Raw genomic sequence first — 22,021 nt, forward strand, 5'->3', positions numbered from 1 at the left:
AGAGAGGGAGGCGGTGGCTACAGCAGATATTTCAGATGGAGGAATTGGCCCAGCTCTGCCCACCCCACCCCGACAGCCTCCTTCCCCGTATCTATCTCTAAAGAGATCCATCCTGATGTCCTAACCCTGCAAATTCAAAAATGCTGAAAGAAGATAGGAAGAGTGGGAGGAACACCATTGGCACAATGGAAGCAGTAGATGGGAGGAGGGAGCTTTGAGGAATGGATGAGAAACGCGTTACAGAAAACCTTTTCCACTGAGGATGGCGTTGGGTGGAACAGGGTCCAGCCTCCTTAGTCACACATCATACGGGGCCCTCTGTGACCCCCTCGAGAGGCACGCTGGGCACACTGTCAGCCGTGGGCCTCTCCTCCTTCTTCAGCGAGGTGGGGACTCGGAGACTAACGTAGGACTTATGACATGCCATGTTGGCCAGAGGAGGGTAGTGCTGTCGGTAGCAAATGTAGGCAAAAATGAGGCCAATCACTCCACCGACGAAAGAATCTAGGCAGGAGAGACAGAGAGGAAACAGGAAATGCATTACTTTTGCTTTAGGTACAGCCAGTGCCAGTCCCTAGAATGCACTTCCCCACCTGCTCCAGCAACCAATTTGTCTTTGAGCCCCCGGAAGACCAAAAGAAAGAAGGACTGCACAAGGTGCAAATAAATACCCGTGGCCTCTGCTGTCATCATTTCTACACTTCTTACCTGCCTTCACATTACTTCTTTAACTCACACAAGCAGTGCCTGAGCTCATGCTTATATTCCTGGTTTCGGGAAGATTCCCAACCACCTCTGTGAGTTATAGAGCTAAAATTGTTTTTGCAGAGAGACAAGACTCACCGGAGACCCACAATCCCGTTGGTGTGGCATAAAAACCCTGCGGGGGCACTGGCCTCTGCCTGGAGGAAAATGGTTTCCCAGAGATGAAATGAACTCGAGTCACAAAGTGAATAAAACATTTCACCATACGCCAGGGTTGGCAAACTCAGCTGACCTCTGGATGTGCTGCAGATCTCACCGCATCAAGGAGAAGATGGAGAAGATGAGGCGGGAGGGCCTGCCTGCACATAAGGTAAGACCCTCCACCGAGGGGCGACCCCAAGCCAGTGTCCAGTCAGAGAACCTCCATGGAAATGGTCCATGCCAAGGGACCCCACTCAGTGTGTGCATGCATAATCTAACCCTCTCGAGGTTCTTGTCAAAACACTCTAGCACCATGGAGCGCTTCTCCTAACCAGAAGAAATTTGGACTGCTTAAGATGGCTGCCATGCTGTCATTCTCTGTTTTCACTTACACGTTTCTTACATCATTGAATAATGAAAACTTCCTATGCACAAGTAACATCAGCCCCGTTTTTCCCTGAAAAACTGAGCTTGATCCCTGGTGTGTTGAGTCTGCAGCTCATGCCGGTCCAAGGTACCAGGCTAGGCCCCAATGGGTCCATTCCAGGCTTGATACCCGCAGGATTCACGGTGGCCCAGCCTTCAGAACACAGGAGGCCCAGGGATGAGGGAATGTCCACTTGGGCTCAGGTGAGAGGCCACAGGGTTCCCCAAGGATCAGGATTCAGGAAGGTAAGTTCCCAACCCTTCCCTGGAAGCCATACACTGCAGAGAGACCTCAGTTAAAGGCTCTCGGTTTAATTCTCTGTCTCCTGCAGAAGGAATTTTGAGTAACTGTCAAACTGATGTATCTTTCCAGAAAAAAACAAATTGCTCAGCATATAGATATTTGCATCAAACTTACAAGTCTTCTTTTGACCTTAAAGGTATCTAGACTCTAGCACTATCAAAATAATTTTTGAGGATTGGAGAATATATTATGTGTCATTATCTTTCATAGGAATGCTTCTACTTCTAGCATTTCCAGGAAGCTAACAGAAAAACAAAGCATGCCAGAATGCATAGCTTTAAGGTCTTTTAAATAAATGCAGCACTTTAGTTCACATAATCTTCTTGATCTACGATAGTAAAATAGATCAAAAGTAAAACAACTACTACTACTAATAATAGGTACTAGGATTTAAGCCAGGGCCTTGAGCTTGCTAGGCAGACTCTAGCAATAGAGCCACACTCCCACCCCTTTTTGCTTTCACTATGCTTTGAATAAGGTCTGTCATTTATACCTGGACTGACCTGGACTGTGATCCTCCTACTTATGTTTCCCGGGTACCACAGATGACAGACATGCACCACTTCACCCATCTTTTCATTCGCTGAGATGAGGTTTTATAAACTTTTTGCCTTGGCTGGCCTCAAAGTGTGATCTTCCCTATCCCTGCCTTTCAATTAGGAAGAATTTCAGGCGTGAGCCACCATGCCTAGCTAGTATTATTTTACTTCTAAAGCTCATGCTCTACAGCATGCCCAAATAAGTCTCTAACACTGTTATTCTAACCTTTCCCTCTTCCATCCCACTCCAGCATTGTGTGTGGGGAGATATTGGATCCTTCCCTATCCTCAGCCCTATATAGAACTCAGCTATCGTGAGTTCCAACCTCTTCAGCATGGCCATAATTTCACAGTACTTTAAATAAGCTTCTAATGAACTTAAGGGGAAAAAACCCCACATTTATTGCCCAAGAACTTCACTACAAATTCTTGAGCTGGGCCATAAGGCACAGCCAACATGATTAAAGGAAGCAGCTGTTCCCACAAAGAATCTCTTCACGTAATCTATAGTCACCAGCCCATAAAATGTGCCAGAGATTGTTCTAGTTCAAGGTCAACAATTTATCCTATGATATTGCTCTATTATTTTGTCTAGCTTCAGGAAAATAGCCCATGGGTGGGGGAGGGCTGTATTCTTATTAGCATCTAAAATGACCCACATCATTTGCGTCTGAGTCAATGACGATCAAACGGACCCAAGAACGGAACCTGAAAGGAGCACCACTGTGCGTTCCTGTGGCTCAGCATTTCATGCGGTGGCTCATTGACCAAAGACATCAAATCATTCCTGGCATCTGTTTCTTGGGTTTACTGATGCAGCAGTGTGTCAGGAAGTATCAATTCCTGCCAATGATGTTTTCCTACTCTAAGGAAGGGAGGAAGAGTGGCACCAGGGAGCATGGGAGGTACGGGAAGCACCCAGGGCAGTGCAGGGCCTTATCTAGGTCACCCTGCCAGCAAAACCAATCAGGATGGTTACTATAAAGGTGGCAGATAACATCCACAAATGGGAGTCCATCAAGAGCCTCAAGCAGACTACAGGTCTTTCAATGAGCTCACCTTCCCTCCCTGAGGACAGAAAAGCAGGCAGGGGACAAGCAGCGCCTTTATAGGAGAAAAAGCCACGTGGGATTAACTTCACCCCAAAATTGGTGGCAAGTGACAGAAAGGCACAGAAAAGAAATCAACAGCTCTCACTGTCTCTGGAATAGAAAATGCTGCCTTCCTGAGCACTGATGTCATTCTTCCATTCTGCACCTGTGTCCAGTGTCAGGCTTGAGGGCCTGTCCCAGGGCATGCAGCTCAACCAACAACAAACACGTGGTTCTATCATCCCAGAGTTTATAATCCAAAGGGGCAAACCAGACACTAAGTAACAAGAGCTCAGCTTTGAGTTGCAGCGGTGATGCATATATGAAACTTGCTGTCTTTGGTGGGCTGGCCGGCACAGTGGCCAAGGCTGGACTGCATTATGGGTTCTGTTGACAACCTGGCCTGTGGGCTAAGACCTGAATAATGAGCAAGCAGTTCCCAGGGCAGGTAGTGGCAAGAAAGCACCTGTTGTTTCCCAGGCAGAGAGGGAAGAGTATGCATGAGGCTACCAAGAAAGGAAGGAAAAGAGTCAGCAAATAGGAAAAACTGAAGGTTGCCCTATCTTTCAACATGGGGGCTGTGGGACTGTGGGACACATGGTGACCCCGTGTGCTGTATGAGATGGAGAAGAACACAGCCCATGAATCTACCAACCTGATGTACCCCAAACCTGATGCTCTGTGCCACACCCCAATTCCTTTCCTTCCTTCCTTCTTTCCTTCCTTCCTTCCTTCTTTTTTTCCTTTCTTCTTTCTTTCTTTTGTGCTGGTCCTGGGGCTTGACTCCAGGGCCTGGGTGCTGTCCCTAAGCTTCTTGTTCAAGGCAAGTGCTCTACTTGAGCTACAGCTCCACTTCTTGCTTTTCAACTTTTGGTAGTTAATTGGGGATAAGAGTCTCATGGGTTTCCTGCCTGGGCTGGCTTCAAACTGTGAACCTTGGATTTCAGCCTCCTGAGTCTCTAGAATTACAGGCATGAGCCACCAGTGCTGAGCCTCATCCTATCTATCCTAATCTGTCTCCCAGCTTAGTGTACTGTTAGGGCTCTTTACAGCCTCGTTCATGCTCATTTTCCCAGAGCTTAGCAGTGATTTGGTAAATGGTAGTAAACTGAGATGCTGAGATGAATGAACAACATCTGCAAGATGCACTATGGAATCACCACCAGCAGCCACGAAAGACCACATATTGCATGGTTCACAATCCATGCAATGTCCTGAGAGGCAAACCTACAGAGACAGAAAGTAGGCTAGTGGCTGTCAGCAGCTGGGGTGGGAGGGGCAGTGAGGAAGGACAGCTATTGCACTTGGAATACATTAGGGGTATAAACATGCTGTGGAATCAGATGGTGGCGATGAATTCAAAACAACCATGAATATGTTCTTAAAAATCCATTGAAGGACTTTTAAACGCCCATTTCCTGCATGGAGAGTAGGAAATGTTTCTCTTTTTCTATTTGTCCTTACTTTAACTCTGTTGTACACAAATAAATCCTTGCTAAAACTTAAAAAAATCAAACTCCGTGTGTGTGTGTGTGTGTGTGTGTGTGTGTGTGTGCGCGCGCGCGCGCGCATGCCTGTACTGGGGCTTGAACTCAGGGCCTGTCACTGTCCCTTAGCCTCTTCACTCAATCCTGGCACTCTACTACTTGAGCCACAGCTCCACTTTCTGGCTTCTTACTGGTTAAGTGGAGATGAGAGTTTCATTGACTTCCTTGTCTGGGTAGGCTTCAAACTTTGATCCTTAGATCTCAGCCTCCTGAGTAGCTAGGATTACAGGACTGGGCCGGAACTGAAAATTTTAAAAGGGAGACATTTATGGTGCTAAAATATATTTCAATAAAACTGTCCTACTGTCTTTCCTTCCTTCCTTCCTTCCTTCCTTCCTTCCTTCCTTCCTTCCTTCCTTCCTTCCCTTCTTTCCTTCCTTCCTTTCCTTCCTTCCTTCCATCCTTTCTTCCTTCACTTTTTTTCATTTCTTTCTTTCTTTGTGACCCATACCACATGGATTCCACTGGTTCCGGAAACAATGACTCTAACCTAGGTACCTATAATCGCTAATTACACAACAGGCCCAAGCTCACCCCTTCTGTTTAGTTAAAGGACTTTGCAGGTCTGGCATAGGAGGCTAGGCTCACCTGCTCTGGCAGCTACAAGCACAAGGGCCTCTGAAGCGGTGTTGTCAAATCTCTGGCAGCAGCACATAACCTGGCGGTCACCATGGCAACATCCAGCATCACTCCGCTGGCTTAGCTTGGAACCTTGCATGCCTTAGGCTTCACGAACCAAGATACCACAGGAAAATTCAGCTCAGGCTAACACAACCACTCCTTGTAATTTTTTTTGTTCTTTTAATTTTTTTATACTACTAGTGAAGCTTCCAGCTTGTGTCACTAAGGAACTCACACGGCACAGAAGATGCATAGAATCTACTTAGCACCTCACGGGCTGGTGGGTAGCAGTCCGTGGCTGTCTTTTTTCATAAGACAGCCAGGCACACAGGCACAAGAAAGAGCAAATGAATGTTCAAAGTATAATTTTTTAAGAAACTTATTTTTAACAAGATAATCTGCAGGGAATGTGTCTTATAACATTAAACTAGCTAGCTGTATGTTCCTGGAAGAAGCTAAGGCTCGGGGATTGACTGCCATTTCCCCAAGGTATCTTTCCTTTCCAAGACTCTAGTCAAAACAAGGGAGCAATGGAAGTGGGTCGAGTGGAACAACATGGCATGCTCAGATGAGGTCACAAGGTTACTAGGAGCTAGACAGTCTGCCCAGGGCACCTGCAAGGACGCTAAGCCCCGCCATTCTTGGGGTTTTGACCATAGAAGATGAATCAAGCCAGCAAGCTAAAGATGCAGCTGCATCTGTGGTCTGATTCATAGAAAGCTCTCCTGAGAAGTGTGTGGTGCAACGGGAAGAATGTGGCAGGTGAGGTCAGGTGCTATTGACCCAGCCTGCGGCCAGTGGATCCAACAGAAAGATTCCTATCCAGCATGTGCCACTGGAGTCTTCAATCTGTCTGTCTGTCTGCCTGTCTGTCTCTCTTTCTCTTTCTCCCTCTTCCTCCTCTCTTCCTCTTCCTCCTCCTACTCCATTCTCTCTTCCTTTTCCAGTCTCTCAATACATCAGTATTAAGAAAAAATGATGCCTGGTAAGAAAGGAGTATAATTAATGGCTTAAGCCAGATGTGGTGGTATATGCCTGTAGTAGCATGATGGAGGAGGATGGATAACAAATTCAAAATCAGCCTAGGCTACAGAGTAAGACCCAATATCCACAACAAAAACAGATGAAAGGCTGGGTACTGGTGGCTCATGCTTGTAGTCTCAGGAGGCTGAGATCTAAGAATCACAGTTCAAAGCCAGCCTAGGCAGTAAAGTCCTTGAGACTCTTATCTCCAATTAACCACCAGAAAATTGGAAGTGGCACTGTGGCTCAAAGTGGTAGAACACCAGCCTTGAGCAAAAGAGCTCAGGGACAACAAAGCTCCATGACCACCACCACCAACAACAAAACAGACAAAAGGAAGGTGACTAAGTCAAAATCACTCATACCTTTATTGAGCAGTGTTAGAGTGGGAACATGTCCTTTGAGAAGGTATGTTAAGTCCTAATCTCCTGTCACTCAGAATGTGTCCTAGGAAAATGGGGTCTAGGAAATGGAGTCTTTATAGATGTACTATGTCAGAAGGAGGCTGTGGGGCTGGACGCTGGCAAACAATCTTTAAAGAAGCGGCGAAATGTGGAGACAGGGCAGACACATGGAGAGAACATGGCACAAAGGGGTGGGCAGGGAGACAGCCTTGTGCAGGACACAGGGAAGTTGGGAACTATACTTCCAGGAGCCAAGAAACATCTGGGGTGCCAGGACAGGCAAAGAAAGGCCTTCCCTGACAGGCTTCACAGGGAGAGCAGCCCGGCTGACACCTTGAGTTTAGACTTCCAGCCTCTGGAGCTGTCAGACAATGCATTTCTCTCGTTTGTAGCCACCTAGTTTTTTTGTTTATTTGTTTTGTTTTGCCAGTCGTGGGGCTTGAACTCAGGGCCTGGCCACTTCTTTTGCTCAAGGCTATTACTCTACCTTGAGCCACAGTGCCACTTCCAGCTTTTTCTGTTTATGTGATACTGAGGATCAAACCCAGGATTTCACGCATGCTAGTCCAACACTGTACCACTAAGCACCTTTCCAGCCATCAGCCACCTAGTTTTAAGTACTACCTTATGGTAGTCATAGGAAACTAGGAGCCGTCCTGACCATGGGCCCTGCCAACAACGAGACCTGAACATATCTGTGACTATATTCCAGGACAGAGGCCCAGTGTGAATGTGCATATTGTCTGTAGCCACTTTCATGTACTACAGTCACCACTGAGGTCCTAGGGCCACAGAGAACCTAAGACACTTACAAAGTCTGCTAGTGGATGGGGCAGGCCCTCGGCAACGAAGTTAGAAGGTAGACAATGAGCAACAGGAGGGAGAGAGGGTGTGAGGGATGGGTGCCAATTTAAGTGAAGTGGTAGTCACAGATGGAGATGACGCACAAACCAAGATTAGGGAAGGAAAGGGAATAAGCCATGCCCACATGGGAGAGAAGAGCATTCTGGGTACCAGGAGGATCAGGTGCAAAGACCCCAGGGTGGGATGGGTTTGGCCTGTTCAAGGAACATGCCTACATATGCAGGCACCCATGCAAGGGACAGGACCTCGCAGGCCACTGCAGGTCAGTTCTAAAGGCTTCCTCTGGCTGCAGGGAGGAGGGCAATGAGGAAGGAGAAGACAGACTGGCAGGCATCTGTAGTACTTCAGGCAAGGCGCGAGGCTCACAGGACCAGGGTAGAGAGTGGGGGGTGAATTATGGAAGTGTGTTGTACACGAAAAACCACAAGACGCTGAGAAGAGAATGCCCTCCTCTATGTGGAACCAAGCAATCCACTACCCAAAGTCCAGGTTGGGCAAGATTCTCTTGTGTTCCATGTGTGTGTAAAAATGACAGAGAGACAGAGAGCTGAGACAGAGGGGAAGGGAGAGGAGAACTGAGACGTACCGAATGCCATCACACGCGGATGAAAGAGCCTTCCCAGAGGACCCAGCCTCTGCTGGGTATTGTGAAGCTCACAATCTTTTCTTTTTGAGGATGGGGGAAGGAGTATGGTCTTGAACTCAGGGCCTCATACCTGCTAAGCAAGGAATCTACCACCAAAGCCACACATCCCCATTCTTTTGCATTTATTTTTAAAGCTAGGATCTCCTCCTTTTGCCCAGGCCAGCCTTATACTGTGAGCCTCCAACCGTTGCCTCCTGACTGGCTGGAACCATATGTGTGCACCACCATGTCCAGCCATGAAAACCTTCTGGGGCACACACTTCAGTGCAAGACATTGTCCAGCCTCCCCAAACACCCACACTTCCAAGACTAATGCTCTCCTAAAGTCTGTGACTGCTATGTGCGTTTCTTCCTTGTTCAGTCCTCAACGCCCAGTCAGGGAAGCAAGAAGACAATGACAGCCATCCTGAAAGCCCTCAGGTGCGACAGCTGTGTCTGTGAGGGACACAGATGCTTTCCGGCCTTTGCCTTGGTGGGAATGAATGCTTTCTTCCCTGAGACCCATTTTCCTGTGCTGCATCTAGAGGTAGATGTTCTTCCTGATCTATCAACTCCAGGTGTCCCAAGCTGCCTGAGCTGACCAGTGATTCAAGAAACTAGTGTTGATTGAAAGATTACTACCAAGTTTCACAATCTGTGAGAGAGGACTGGATCTGGATGTGAGGGACCCAGCCTGGGGTGGGGGTGGGGGCTCACTATGCCCTGTGGTGGGCCTTCCCAGCTGGGACTCTCCCCTTTGGCTGAAAACCGTAACCATGCCAGAGTGCCAGGAGAGGCAGACACTGGTTTCTGGATGTGCTCTGTTCTTTTTTGCATTTACATTCTCTAGCATGCTTGCATTGTAGCTAAAAACAAACAAACCAACCTAGAGTTAATCACAAAGGCAAGCTGTGCTGCGAGGCTCAGGGCTTTGCGTGAGGATCATGGATGAAATTCTCCAGCTTCCTGGTGAACTGAAAGCCAGCATGGCACAATGACACAGGAGTATCAGCCGCAGGGGAACTGATCTAGATTGGCTTTATTTGGTTCTTTTTGGGGGGAGGGCAGAGCTTCACAAAATATCTCATATGCCCCTCTCTACTATAGTTACCTGCATAAAATAACGCACTGGTGTACCTGGAGTGGACTGGGAAGGCAGAAATAACAGAGAACCTGACCATCAGGGCCGGCCTTCTGAGAATGTGCGCTATTTGCTGAGTGTGACTATGTAGTCGAATGACTATTTTCAGGTTTGGCACTGTGGCTTAAATCCAAATGAAATGCAGTCACAAAATCACATAATATTAATGTCATTCACTGAGGTTGATAATGAGCACAGCGTGGGTTTTGCTGATGTCTTTGGGGCTACACACGGATCTCCCTCATGATGGATGCCCCGCCCGCAGTCTCTGGGCAGCTGCGTCCACCAAAGGAAAACAGGCCATTTGTCTCAATCAGGAGCCCTGCCTCACACAGCACCTACGCAGCAGTTGGGAGGCCCTGCTGTCCATCCCTTTGCCAGGCAGGAAACCTTGATGGCTTCCTCCGTGCCTCCCTTAGTTACTGAGCATTGAATGAGTAAAGTTCCCCATTCCAGAACACTGCTGTGCCTTAACACAGAACCAGGGGAAGAGTGATAGAGCTGAGGCGCATTGTAGACGTCAGCCTCTCAACTTTGGCTGTGTTCATGTGACCCAACTTTGGCAGTGTTCATGTGGCGGGGTGGGGGGGGGGGGAAGGAGCCGGGTTGTGCTTTGTAGGATATTTAACATTCCCAAAGCTGAGACAAGCAGAAAGCCATCTACAGATGCTGATAATCATCCTAGAGATCTAGCCACCCCGTCGACCTGAGAGAAAAGCAACAGCGGAATGGAAGATAGTGTAGGTAAAATGAGTCTCCCTGTGTCCATCTGAGGACCCAGGGAAGGCAAGCTCTTCTCCCACTGTCAGGGGTACAAACTGAGCAGCTGGTACCTGGACCATGCAATGACCTACACAAATGGGTATGTGTTCAGGTTGGCTACAGACCTCTACCATTACACAGTGTTTTGGCTTATCTCCCTCCCCTAAACTGTGGCCCTGAATATCACTGACCGTCCACTCTCTTGCTTGGCATTTCCCATGGAATATTCCAAGTCTCCTCTCTACTGCTCCAATTTCTCTTGCGTAGCTTTTTGACAGAAAGGTTTGGGAACCCCAGGCGCTGTCAGTAGGGCTTGGTTGCTCTCATTCATAATGACTCCAGCCGTCCCCAAAGCCAAGAGCTGGATGCCAGTTCTCCCAGGCCAGCCACATCGGGCAGTGCTGACAAAACCAGCTAGAGCCATAGAAAGCTCGAGAGCAGCCAAACTCAGGTCTTAAAGTTGTGAGAACAAGATCTTAATGCAAAGATTCTTCCCAATCTCCACGACAAAGGAAAACAAATGTATTTAATTCTGAAATTTTGAATCATTTCCCAAGACCAGAGTGGGCAAGTACTGTACACATGAAAACCCAGCATTTCTACCCAACAGGACAGCACCTGCCACCAAGTCATTTGTTTGGAAAACACAAGACCTCCTGCCTTACAAATGATGCATTAGATGCGTTATGCAATGGTGATTCCAATTTGCACTTCTGAATTGCATTCTCATTTATACACTACATTACGGCATTCAATCTATGAAATAGCTTTGTGAAATATTCAGAGATTTTCATTCCTGTGCTCATTCCTACAGTTGGCAGGAATACAGGATACTCAACGCACGCAAGACCATTGGTCCATGCTACTTTTCCTGGGGAAACACCTTCCACTCCCCTAGGTTACCATAAGGACCCTATGGGACAGTAGTCCTGGCTCCATGCTACCGTGGAAAAATGTCCTCCTTACTGTTGACTCAGTGCCTCTCTCCTTTCTTCCTTTGAGGAGCCTTCATCCAAGAACTTTATCCAAATCACTGATAAAACTAAAGAGCAAAGTGGGAGGCGGGGGAGCTATGACCACAGCCCTGCAGGTCTAGCCTAACCCACCTCCCCCGGGGACCTCACACACTGGTCAGCACTTGGTGCTTGGGTACCCAGATACCAAACCATGTGGCGGCATCTCTCCACACCCTGCTAGAGGCACGGGACTTCCAAGGGGGTGAACTCTAGGAGGGAGGAGGGTGGACCTGAGGCTGGGACCTGGACAGTGTGAAACCCCTCAGAGAAGATGGGAAGATCTCTGTGAGGAACTCCCCTCCCCCCTGGCCTTTGCTGTTTCTCTACCATTTGAATGAACTTGGGGGAGGAGGCATGGGAGGTGAGGAAAGCAGCCAGCTAGCTGCAGAACTAGAATGAGGAGGAGAGGGACACGGGGAAGGAAGGAGGGTGGGGGCTGAGTCCCAGGCTGGTTGTGGAAGTGCATGCTTCCTGACAAGTGAGGGTAGAAAAACTTAATTGGCTTTGTTTAAAATCAACCCTCGCAGGGCAGCTCTTCACCCGATCCAGCTCCTAGATCAGGGCGGCCCAATCATGATCTGTAAACCGTCCTCTGGGAAACACTGCCCTAGCACCTGCTGCCCCAGCGGCCAGGCTTCCCGTGGCCGTGGCCGTCACTTCTGTCTGTGTGTTGGGCAGAGATGTTTATTTTCCAGGCAGACTGTGAGCTGCAGCTGTGGCAGGACCAAGCTCCTCACTTGTTTTCTGTGATTTAAATTTTAACAAATACATCCTTTGAAACAGCAGCCATAGTGAGAACTACATCCTTTGGGCTGGATTTGCCATAGGAGATGGACCAGGTCTGAAGATAGAGGCAAGTGATCCAGCCGGGAAATCACCTGTGGGTGGGTCTGAGGCCCAGGGTGACTCCACACTGAAGGCCTGACATTCTGATAGACATCAGGCACAAAAGAAGACAAGGAAGAGCTCTATTTTTTTCCAATATGGGCAGCTTGAAGGCCAGAACTCACACAAACAGGCATGTCTGCTCCAAACTACATCCACTTTGTCATCTCAGCCCACTCTGGATTCTGGTAGTGGTTGCTCAGTTCTCCCCAGCCCCACCCATCGCTACGCACATCCCTGGAGAAGGAGACTGGACCTCCCCCAGCACTGGGCAGGTTCTGGGAAGGGACTCACCTTGCCAGTGGTGTTTGTAGTCACACATGCGGGACAGAGCGATCATCATGGCACAGTACAAGGGCAAGATGGCGGCACAGAGCCTCCAACTCTTCCCCCGTCCACTCTCAGTGAAGCAGTGGAGCTTGCCCGCCAAGTAGAACGTCGTGAAACCAAGGCCTGAAAAGGCAACTGCCAAAGAGAAACAGCAGGTGTTAGTCTAGCAGGTGCTGAGTGGAAGGGCCTCAAGGTGTCCTGAACATCTTGTCTGCCATCTTTATTTGCCAAAGCCATGATGGTACCAGGAACTATTGAGATAGTCTACGCTCCTTTTAGAACCACACTGGAGTATCTTTCATCTGTGGGAATAACATTTCAGGCTTGCACACGATCAAAGCCTATTCTAGTTCATTCATTCATTCACTCAACAAGTTTGATGGGTATCCATTAAGTAGACAGGAAGGCACGATGCCAAGTGCGTCAGACCTGTCTCTTTTCTCAAAGGACTCCAGGTCTGAAGGGCATGGCCATGCCAGTAGAGAATTCTAAACTAAAGTACTGCATTCTATACTAGCACTAAAGGCGGAGCTACTTAGATCTCAAGGGAAAGAATAAGGCAGGGGTCTGGAACACACCCCAGATTTTTGGTACATAGTGGTGGCCTTCGTCAACCATGATTGTATTGGCAAATGCCTTGGAGGATTTGGCTTGATGGAAAAGCCGATCATGACAAACATATGTTCTCTTCTAGGAGAGATTCTTTTTTAGAATCACAACAACCCATAGTGGTGCCAAATCCATAGCTAAAAGTGTAGCAGAGGTAATCCCTGAGCTTCTCAGTCACATCAACATGGATGGGATGGAAGGACACCTGTTCAGTGAAATAAGCCAGGCCCAGAAAGGCAAATATGACACGTTCTCACTTGTGCGTGTATGGGTAAGCTCACAATCTGATCTCATAGAAGAGAGATGAGTAGTGATCACCAGAGGCTAGGAAGAGCAGCATGGAGGAGGAAAGACATAGAACTTGGTTAACATATACCAAAATACAGTGATATAGAAGGAATTTGTTCTAATGTTCTATGGCACAGTAGGATAATTGGAGTCGAAACCAAGTCATTATATATTTCAAAACAACCAGAAGACTCCATGAGATTCTTATCTCCAGTTAACCATCTAAAAACCAGATGTGGAGCTGTGGACAGCAGAAGTAGCCAAAGGATCCCCACACAGAGATGATATGTGAGAAAATGGAAAGACTAATTATCCCCACTTGATTCTAATGCTATATGCAAGTGTCAATGATCATACTACCCTATAAATAGGTGCAAATATTGTGTCCATTAAAGAAAAGGAACCAATTCTGATAAAAGGATAAGTTGGGAGTTGAGTGAGGGTTAAGATCGGTCTCTGAAGGCAATGAACAATGGCACTCGGTCCTGGCTACACATGAAGTTATTGTTAATACCTGGAAAACTTAAAAAAAAAACTACTGGCAGCTAGCTTCCATTGCCAGACATCTGTCTATCATGTTCTGGAGTGGTCCCTGGATTAGTGTGGCTCCCACATGGTATGTCTGCACATGTGCATGAATTTGTGGGCGTGTCCATACACGCGTGAGGATCTGAGCTGGCCAGGGGGTTATAATGGCAGCCTTGACTGGTCTTGGAGGCCTTGTGTGGAAGCAGGTGCCACAGCTCCTCATCTTCTCTGGATGCCAGCGACACCAACAACTTTAAGAGACAGCCTGGAGCTGGAGCGTCAGCTTGAGTACCATGCAGGATGTTGTCCTTAATGGAGGCTGTCAGTCCTACCCCCGATCTAGCTACTGAGTCAGAATCTCCATGTCACAGTGGAGTGAAGCCCTGCGCTGAAGCACATTCATCCTCTCTATAAGCAATCACCCAGGTTCTAGCTCAAGGAAATAGCATCGACTATCAGGGAGGGGGAGTTTGGTGATAGTCCACTCAAAGTATTTATAATCATAAAAACGATTGATCCAGGACATAGATAAGCTGACTATAACATTTCTATTAGACAGTAAAACATCACAAAAACCAAGATTATACAGCCATATAGACAATACTTAAAAAACAAATAAAAAGAGCAAAATTTGATTCTAGGTTAAGACAATCATGGTTAAACTAACTAAAAGTAAGTAAATGGTGGCTTTGTAAATTATATCTGGAAACAGTATATCTCCTTAAAAGGGATCTTGGTTTTAAGCATAAGCTTATACCAAAGAACTTTGGTAACCAAATGTGGGGTATTACCTCCCCCGCAACCTTTTAAAAAAGAGAATATTAATCAGATTTGTCCCAGGTATAAAAATGAAGCCTAATCAGGCACTGGTGGCTCATGCCTGTAATCCTAGCTACTCAGGAAGGCTGAGATCTGAGGCTCGCAGTTCAAAGCCAGCCTGGGCAAGAAAGCCTGTGAGACTCTTACCTCCAATTAATCACCTAAAAACCAGAAATGACTCAAAGTGGTAGAGTGCTAGCCTTGAGCACAAAAGCTCAGAGACAGCGTCCAGGCCCTGGGTTTAAGAACCATGACCAGCAAAAAGACAGACAGAAAGAAAAAAAGAAAGAAAGAAAGAAAGGAAGGAAAGAAAGAAAGAGAGAGAGAGAAAGAGAGAGAGAGGGAGGGAGGGAGGGAGGGAGGAAGGGAGAGAGAAGAAGGAAGGAAGGAAGGAAGGAAGGAAGGAAGGAAGGAAGGAAGGAAGGAAGGAAGGAAGGAGCCTAAGGAAACACACAGGCATAGGAACAATGGATACACTGAAACTTTTCTGAACACTGATCAGCACTCAAACAGCAAAGCAATGCCAGCATCCATTAGACATGGTGCTAAGACTATGTTACACACTGCACTGCCCAGGCCCGTTCTGGATGGTTTGCCAGAATGGATGGGGATTAAGTGTTCTGAAGGAGCTCCATTTGGCCACCATCCTAGGAAGTGCAAGCGCTTCTTCATTCCCATCCAAACGCACTGTGCTCTGTGCTGTCTCTTCATTTACATTCCCCCATGGGGTACCTCCCACGGGGAGGAAGGGTGTGTGGCTGGCACCCATGGCTCCTGGCCCCATTCTGAGCTCCTCCAGGAGGAATAATGGACTTTATTCAAAGCAAACGGCTTCGCAAGTCTATCCACCTAATTATCCGGAGTATGGCTTTTTTGGGTTATGGAGAAAAGTCTTCACGACTGGACTCCGAGGAGAGGCCAAATTGGCACCTCAGGAAAACAAACAAGAGTTTTAAAAAGTCAACCAAGTCCAAAGTGCTGGCGGTTCGTACCTGTGCCTGTAATCCTAGCTACTCAAGAGGCTGGGATCTGAGAATCCTGGCAGGAAGCCAGGGCAGGCAGACAAACCAGAGACTCTTATCTCCAGTTAAGCCCCAGAGAACAGGCCAAAATGGAGGCGCGGCTCAAGTGGTAGAGTGCCAACCTTACACACACCCCTCAAATGAAAACTCAGTGAACACAGAATGGATGGTGAGCAGAAATCTGTATGCAATCCCCATTAAAATGACTTGGAGACTTTAAGACAGTTGAGTCATCTACTGGAGAAAGTAGTTACACCTGTACCCTGGGCACCATCAGAAGATGAAGGAGCCAAGGGGCTGACAGCCTCCACCTGACCCCACCTGACCCCAGTTACCCTAGGAGCTCTCATGTGACTCCCTCTGACATCATGCTTCCCCCTTGGAAGTGCGGGTTATCTTCTCCTCTCACGACAGAAGGCAGTGCCCACCATAGTCTCTCCATGCTATGCAGACTCTGCTCTCTGCAAACTGGAGGGAAAGGGGAGTCATAGGCTCTTGTTGTTGCTGTTTAAGTGCTGGTACTGGGGTTTGTATTCACAGCTCTTCATTTTTGCTTGGCTTTTTTTGTTATTGTTGTTCAAGGCTGGCACTCTACTATTTAAGCCACACCTCCACTTCTAGCTTTTTGCTGGTTAACTAGAGCCTCACAGCCCTTTTGCTTTTCCCCCAGGCTGGCTTTCGACCACAATCCTCACATTGCAACTTCCTGAGTAGCTAGGATTACAGTCATGTGCCACCAGGGCCTGGCTTTTCACAGCAGGGCCTGGCAGCCTACAGCTTGCGGGCATCCAGCAGCCCCAGCCTTCTTCAACATGTGCCAGCAGACCACTGCACAGTTAACTCCTGCTGTGCACCTGACTTCCCTCGGTGACAGGATGAAGCTCCAATTTCATGCTAAACCTTACGCTTGCCACTTTCTCCCCAATACTTATACAGTTGTTGAACTGACATAATGTTCTTTGACAAAGGGTATCTGAAGCAATTCCTTTTGGCCTGAGAGGCATGTTTGAGCAATGGGGAGTTCTGGTCCTTTGCGCTTCTGCTTTTGCAATGACCACTCTACCGAGCCATACTGACTGAACAGGATTCCTTCTGTGAGGCAGCAGGACACCCTTGCCCATGAACCACCCTGCCTCGAGATTCTGGAACCCCAGACACCAAGACTCAGCTCCAAATTCATCTGAGAGCACAAGACAGGAAGGTCAAGGATGTTTTCAACTCACCATAGCACTGTATTCTCTTCTTGAAGAACACACACAGTTGAGTTCTGTGGTGATTGTGAAGCCTTTTATTCTAGCCTGGATCAAGTTAGATGGTGTTTATTTCAAGTGAGAATCCATCTTCCCTTTTTTTAGTATATTAAAAAAATCTGGCTGGGAATGTGGCTTAGTGGTAGAGCGCTTGCCTAGCATGTATGAAGTCTAGCATGTATGAAGTCCTGGGTTCGATTCCTCAGTACCACATAAACAGAAAAAGATGGAAGTGGCGCAGTGGCTCAAGTGGTAGAGTGCTAGTTTTGAAGCTCAGGGACAGTGCCCAGGCCCTGAGTTCAAGCCCAAGGACTGGCAAACAAAAAATAAATCTTTATTAAACAGAAGGGCTATAGTTACATAAATCAGGCTAAAGAATTTTCAATAATGTTACCACTTCCCTGATTCTCTCCCAGTTTTCCCCTCGCATACCACCCGCAAGTTGCACAGTTCATGTTCTTCCCTTTAAATGCAGGCTTAACTTCTAGCTCAATTAAGAGCCACCCATGTCTGGCTCAAGCCTGCAATCCTAGCTACTCAGGAGGCCGAGAGATGAGGATCATGGCTCAAAGTCAGCCCAGATAAAGAAGTTCATGAGGCTCTTATCCCCATATTATCAACAAAAAATCAGAAATAGAGGTATGGCAGAAGTGGTAGAATGCCAGCCTTGAGTGAAAAAGCTAAGCAAGAGTGTGAGGTCCTGAGTTCAATCCAATACCAGCACCCAAAAAGAATCAAAAGCAAGACAGCCCTTTGCCCATTTGGGAAGATGGAGATTATAACACATGGGATAAACGTATCCATATTTTTTAACATTGCTAATAACTTAAGAGGAGCAGAAAACTTTTAAGAATCTGCCTCTACTTGGTAGTGAACTTGTTCATGGATGTTCCAGTGTTGTGTGAATGTACACACATCCCTTCAGCATGCGTGGAAAGGAAGCACACACAGGGACATGCAGAAGAATCGCATGCCCCTCGCTTTCAGAGCCATCAGCTTGAAGTAGCTGGCGGGAAATAGATGTGGATCTGTGTGTGAATAGCAAATGTACTCTCAGCTACGAAGAAGACGTAAAGTGGTGGTTTCCCTCAGTTTCTGGAAGTCCAGATGCTCACTTGCTCTTATGGAAGACAGGAGATGAGCAGAGCATCAGAATCAATGGAACTGGTCCAGGAGGTGATGCAGGGTGCATCACGTCAACAGAGCTATCAGCCTCCCTGATGACAACACACACCATCACTGAATCTTCCCCCTGAACACCCAGCTGAATGAGCACGATGATTCTCCCTTGCAAAGAAAGATCTGCTTACTTCTAGGTGCGATGACTTTTAAACCAAGTAGCAAATCTTGACTTTTTTCTTTCTGTATGTGCATGTATTAGCCCGTGTGTGTGTATGTGTGTGTGTGTGTGTGTGTGTGCGTGTGCGCGCGCGCGTGTGTGTGTGTGTGTGCTGGAGCTCTACCACTTAAGCACTTCTGGCTTTTTGGTAGTTAACTGGATATAAGAGTCTTTTCTACCTGAGTTGGTTTTGAATCATAATCCTATCAAATCTCAGCCTCCTGAGTAGCCAGGATTGCAGGTATGAGCACCCAGTAATCTTTGACTTTGATGATTACAAAATATGAGAAATTTGGCAAGAAATGTCTTTTTTTTTAAAAAAAAAAAAAGGAGTTAACGGGCATTGGTGGCTCACGTCAATAATCCCAGCTACTCAGGAGGCTGAGATCTGAGCATTGCAGTTTGAAGCTAGCTCAGGCAGATTAGCCCTGATTATTATCTCCAATTAACCACTGAAAAAAACAGAAATGGAACTGTGGCTTAAGGTGGTAGAGAAGGGCTGGGAAGGTGGCTCAGCGGTACAGCGCTTGCCTTGCATGCATGAGGCCCTGGGTTCAATTCCTCAGCACCAGATAAGCAAAAAGAAAAATGCTGGAAGTGGTGCTGTGGCTCAAGTGGTAGAGGGCTAACCTTGAGCTGAAGAGCTGAGGGACAGTGCCCAGGCTCAGAGTTCAGGCCCACAACCGACAAAAAAAAAAGAAAAGAGTCTAAAGTGGTAGAGAACTAGCCTTGAGCAGAAGAGCTCAGGAACAGTGCCCAGGCCTTGAGTTCAAGCCCCACAACCACCAGAAAAAGAAAAAGAAAAAAAAGAGAGTTAATAATCAGGAAGACAGACCCTGCTTTTCCTGTTGTATTTTTTACTTCTGCCAATTATAGTAAATTTTCTAGACAAAGATGACTATTCTTTAGACAGAATTGTGCTTTGTTGAGCCAATATATGTATGTATGATACTAGCTCGGTTAGCTAGTATCTCTTCTCCAAGAGGGAGAAGGACTGCAGAAAATAGGTGAACAACTCACTGGTGAAGAGCATTTCACAGTGGACACGAATGCAGCTCCACAAGACCCTCCAAGGCCATGGGCGTGGGAAGCAAGCCTGCTGGAAAATGAGGACCGGGTTCTCAACCTGGCTCTGTCATTGACAGCATAGAGCAAGCTGCTTCTTCCCACTAGGATTTAGTTTCCACTCTAAAATGAGAGGCTGAGGCAGATGGAGGTACCACGGCGTGTCCACGGAGGGTAGGTGGACAGTGAACACAAGTATACTGTTGGATATGAGAGTTAATGCTCCTACGACAGAACAACCATTTGGTCTTTCTACTACTAAGCCAGGCTTACTGATCAAGAAATACATCACTTCTGGAAAGAACTCAATGGTTCATTTGTGAGGAATTATCCCTCATGATTGAGGGATAATTGGGAGTGGTGAGGAGTACACTGTGGACAATCCACTTACCTAAAGACATTGTTCTACCTCTCCTCCAGCTAGGACCACCATGTGAACACGCAGGCCCTGTATTCCTGCCAGTGTGGGTATCTGTCTCAGGGCACTTGCCAAGATGATGGCAAGTCTCAGAGGACAGGGCCAGGCAGCCAGGAGGCCGTGTCTGTGCCAGGTGATCCATGGCTGAGGGTGTCTCCTGGAGTCTCAGAAGCAATGTAATGATCAACTTGAATGTGCCAGTGCTCCCAAACCCTTTACCGCGTCTTGTTCCTCAATTTGTGGTTTCTGTCCCTAGTGCCTCCACTCATGGTGTCAGCCTAACATCCCCGTTCTCTTCTTTTTCAGGAAAAACCATATTCATTAATATCCTAAATTACTGCCTTATGTTTTCATTTTTTAAAGCAGAACAAAAGATGGTCCTAACGCCTACGTGAAAGTGGTCTTTAGTCTAACTATCCTTTAGGCCACCAAACACAGTGTAAGGAGAGACTGTTACAAATGCTTCATGAAATTAGCAACAGAAGGCCGGTAGCATGTGATAAAGCTGCCCAACCAGTGTTAAGTTTCAAGGGGAAACTTTTGCTGTAAATTGCAAAATAGATTCAACAGTGATTTATTCTTTAAATCTCACTTTCACTCTGTTAGTGAAGGTTAGGGTCTGATAGAGAAGATAAAAATTCTGCTTTTTCTGGAATAAAGGGAATTCTCAAAATCCTTGACATTTTATGAATTTCACAGCAATAATTCCTTTAATATTTCTTCTAAGGACCAGAGTTGAGTGGAGAGTTGAATACGAGTTGGGTGAGAGAAGGGCTGGGCCATGGCGATTCATAACCATTTGTTCCTCCATTCATCTCTCAACACCTATTTATTAAAGGGCATCTCTAAGCCAGGCAGTTGGCTGGACTTGAGTAAAAGGAAGATGCATAGAGTTCAGTTCCTTCCCTGTTTTATCGAAGGAAAGTAACCTGGAATAACGTAAGACACTTCCTGGAAGCAGCAGGATTGGAGTTTGGACAACAGAAGTGGGCTCATGGTAACCTCAACTCCTGGAACTCAGCAGTAAAATTCAGCCTGGTATAGAGCTGCCTGGGACTGCAGGCACAGTCAGCTGCCAACAGTCTCTTGCAGAATTTACTTACTCTGCCCCCAGAGACTAGATTTGCTAAGAGCTGATGTGGTGTTGAGATGGGAAAGCCATTGGCTAGGACAGATGAGGTGGGCCCATAATACCCTGGGGAAATCAGGCTGAGTCTAGGGCTTTTGCCACTTGACTGTCCCATCCAAAGGGATGGAGAGAGCATCCTGGCCCATAGGCCAGGCAGCCAGGCAGACCTGGAGGATCCAACTAAGGAGATGTAAAATGAACGAGGACCCCCTCTACCCTCGACTCCCCTACAAATGGGAAATGCCCCGTAACATGAAGGGGCAGTGGAGAGGGGGGGATGTAAGGATACATCTTAGTGCCAGAGCTTCTTTCCTGTGTGGACTTGGACACCATGTGTAGTTTCTGAAACTCAACCCAAATCTCATCGTTCATCTAAAGCCGATGTCAGGTGTGAGAAGAGCAGATTGAACTTTGTAGAGTCTCAGTTTATGTCTCCAAAGAAGATTTTTCTCTGGAAACTTATCAGCTCAGAGACAATGCACCAAGAATGCAACAGAAGACCAAGTTGTGGGAAGAAATTGGACTTTGGAAGGAGAAGCCATCCTTTTGTCTACCACTGGAGGTGCCCATCCTGGGAATAGCCAATAACAAGAAGTCTCAGCAGAAGACATCTTTTTTCTGGTACCTGGATTTGAATTCAAGTTCTCACAATACCTTGGCTTGCTTGTTCATTGCTGGCAATCTACCACCTGAGCCACATCTCCAGCCCAGTTTTTTGCCAGTTAAGTGGAAATGGAGTCTTATAGACTTTTATGCCTTGGATGGCTTTGAATTGGCCTCAGATCTCAGCCTCCTGAGTAGGTAGGATTATAGGTTTGAACCACTGGCACCCAGTTAAGAAGAATGAAAGATTTTTTTTTTTTTGTCGGTCGTGGGGCTTGAACTCTGGGCCTGGGCGCTGTCCCTCAGCTTTTCAGCTCAAGGCGAGCGCTCTACCACTTGAGCTACAGTGCCACTTCCAGTTTTCTGGTGGTTTATTGGAGATATAGGAGTCTCACGGTCTCTCCTGCCCGGGCTGGCTTTGAACCGCGATCCTCAGATCTCAGCCTCCTGAGTAGCTAGGATTACAG

General features: G+C 47.1%; 1 protein-coding gene and 1 pseudogene across 1 annotated transcript in view; one reads left to right on the plus strand and one right to left on the minus strand.

Moving 5' to 3' along the window:
- Window positions 1-279: 279 nt before the first annotated feature.
- Ppapdc1a (phosphatidic acid phosphatase type 2 domain containing 1A) overlaps window positions 280-22,021 on the minus strand; it is a 108,059-nt gene continuing 86,317 nt past the window's right edge. The window contains exons 6-7 of the mRNA XM_013021910.1: window positions 12,449-12,619; window positions 280-504 (exon numbers count right to left, since the gene is read on the minus strand). Of these exons, the coding sequence (XP_012877364.1) occupies window positions 305-504; window positions 12,449-12,619 (371 nt within the window). The 3' untranslated portion in view covers window positions 280-304. The remainder of the gene's footprint in view (window positions 505-12,448; window positions 12,620-22,021) is intronic.
- The window catches only part of LOC105989695, a 41,945-nt pseudogene continuing 33,201 nt past the window's right edge, over window positions 13,278-22,021 (plus strand).

The sequence above is a fragment of the Dipodomys ordii genome, unplaced genomic scaffold, assembly GCF_000151885.1.
Source record: "Dipodomys ordii isolate 6190 unplaced genomic scaffold, Dord_2.0 Scaffold58, whole genome shotgun sequence".
Taxonomy (NCBI): Eukaryota; Metazoa; Chordata; class Mammalia; order Rodentia; family Heteromyidae; genus Dipodomys; species Dipodomys ordii.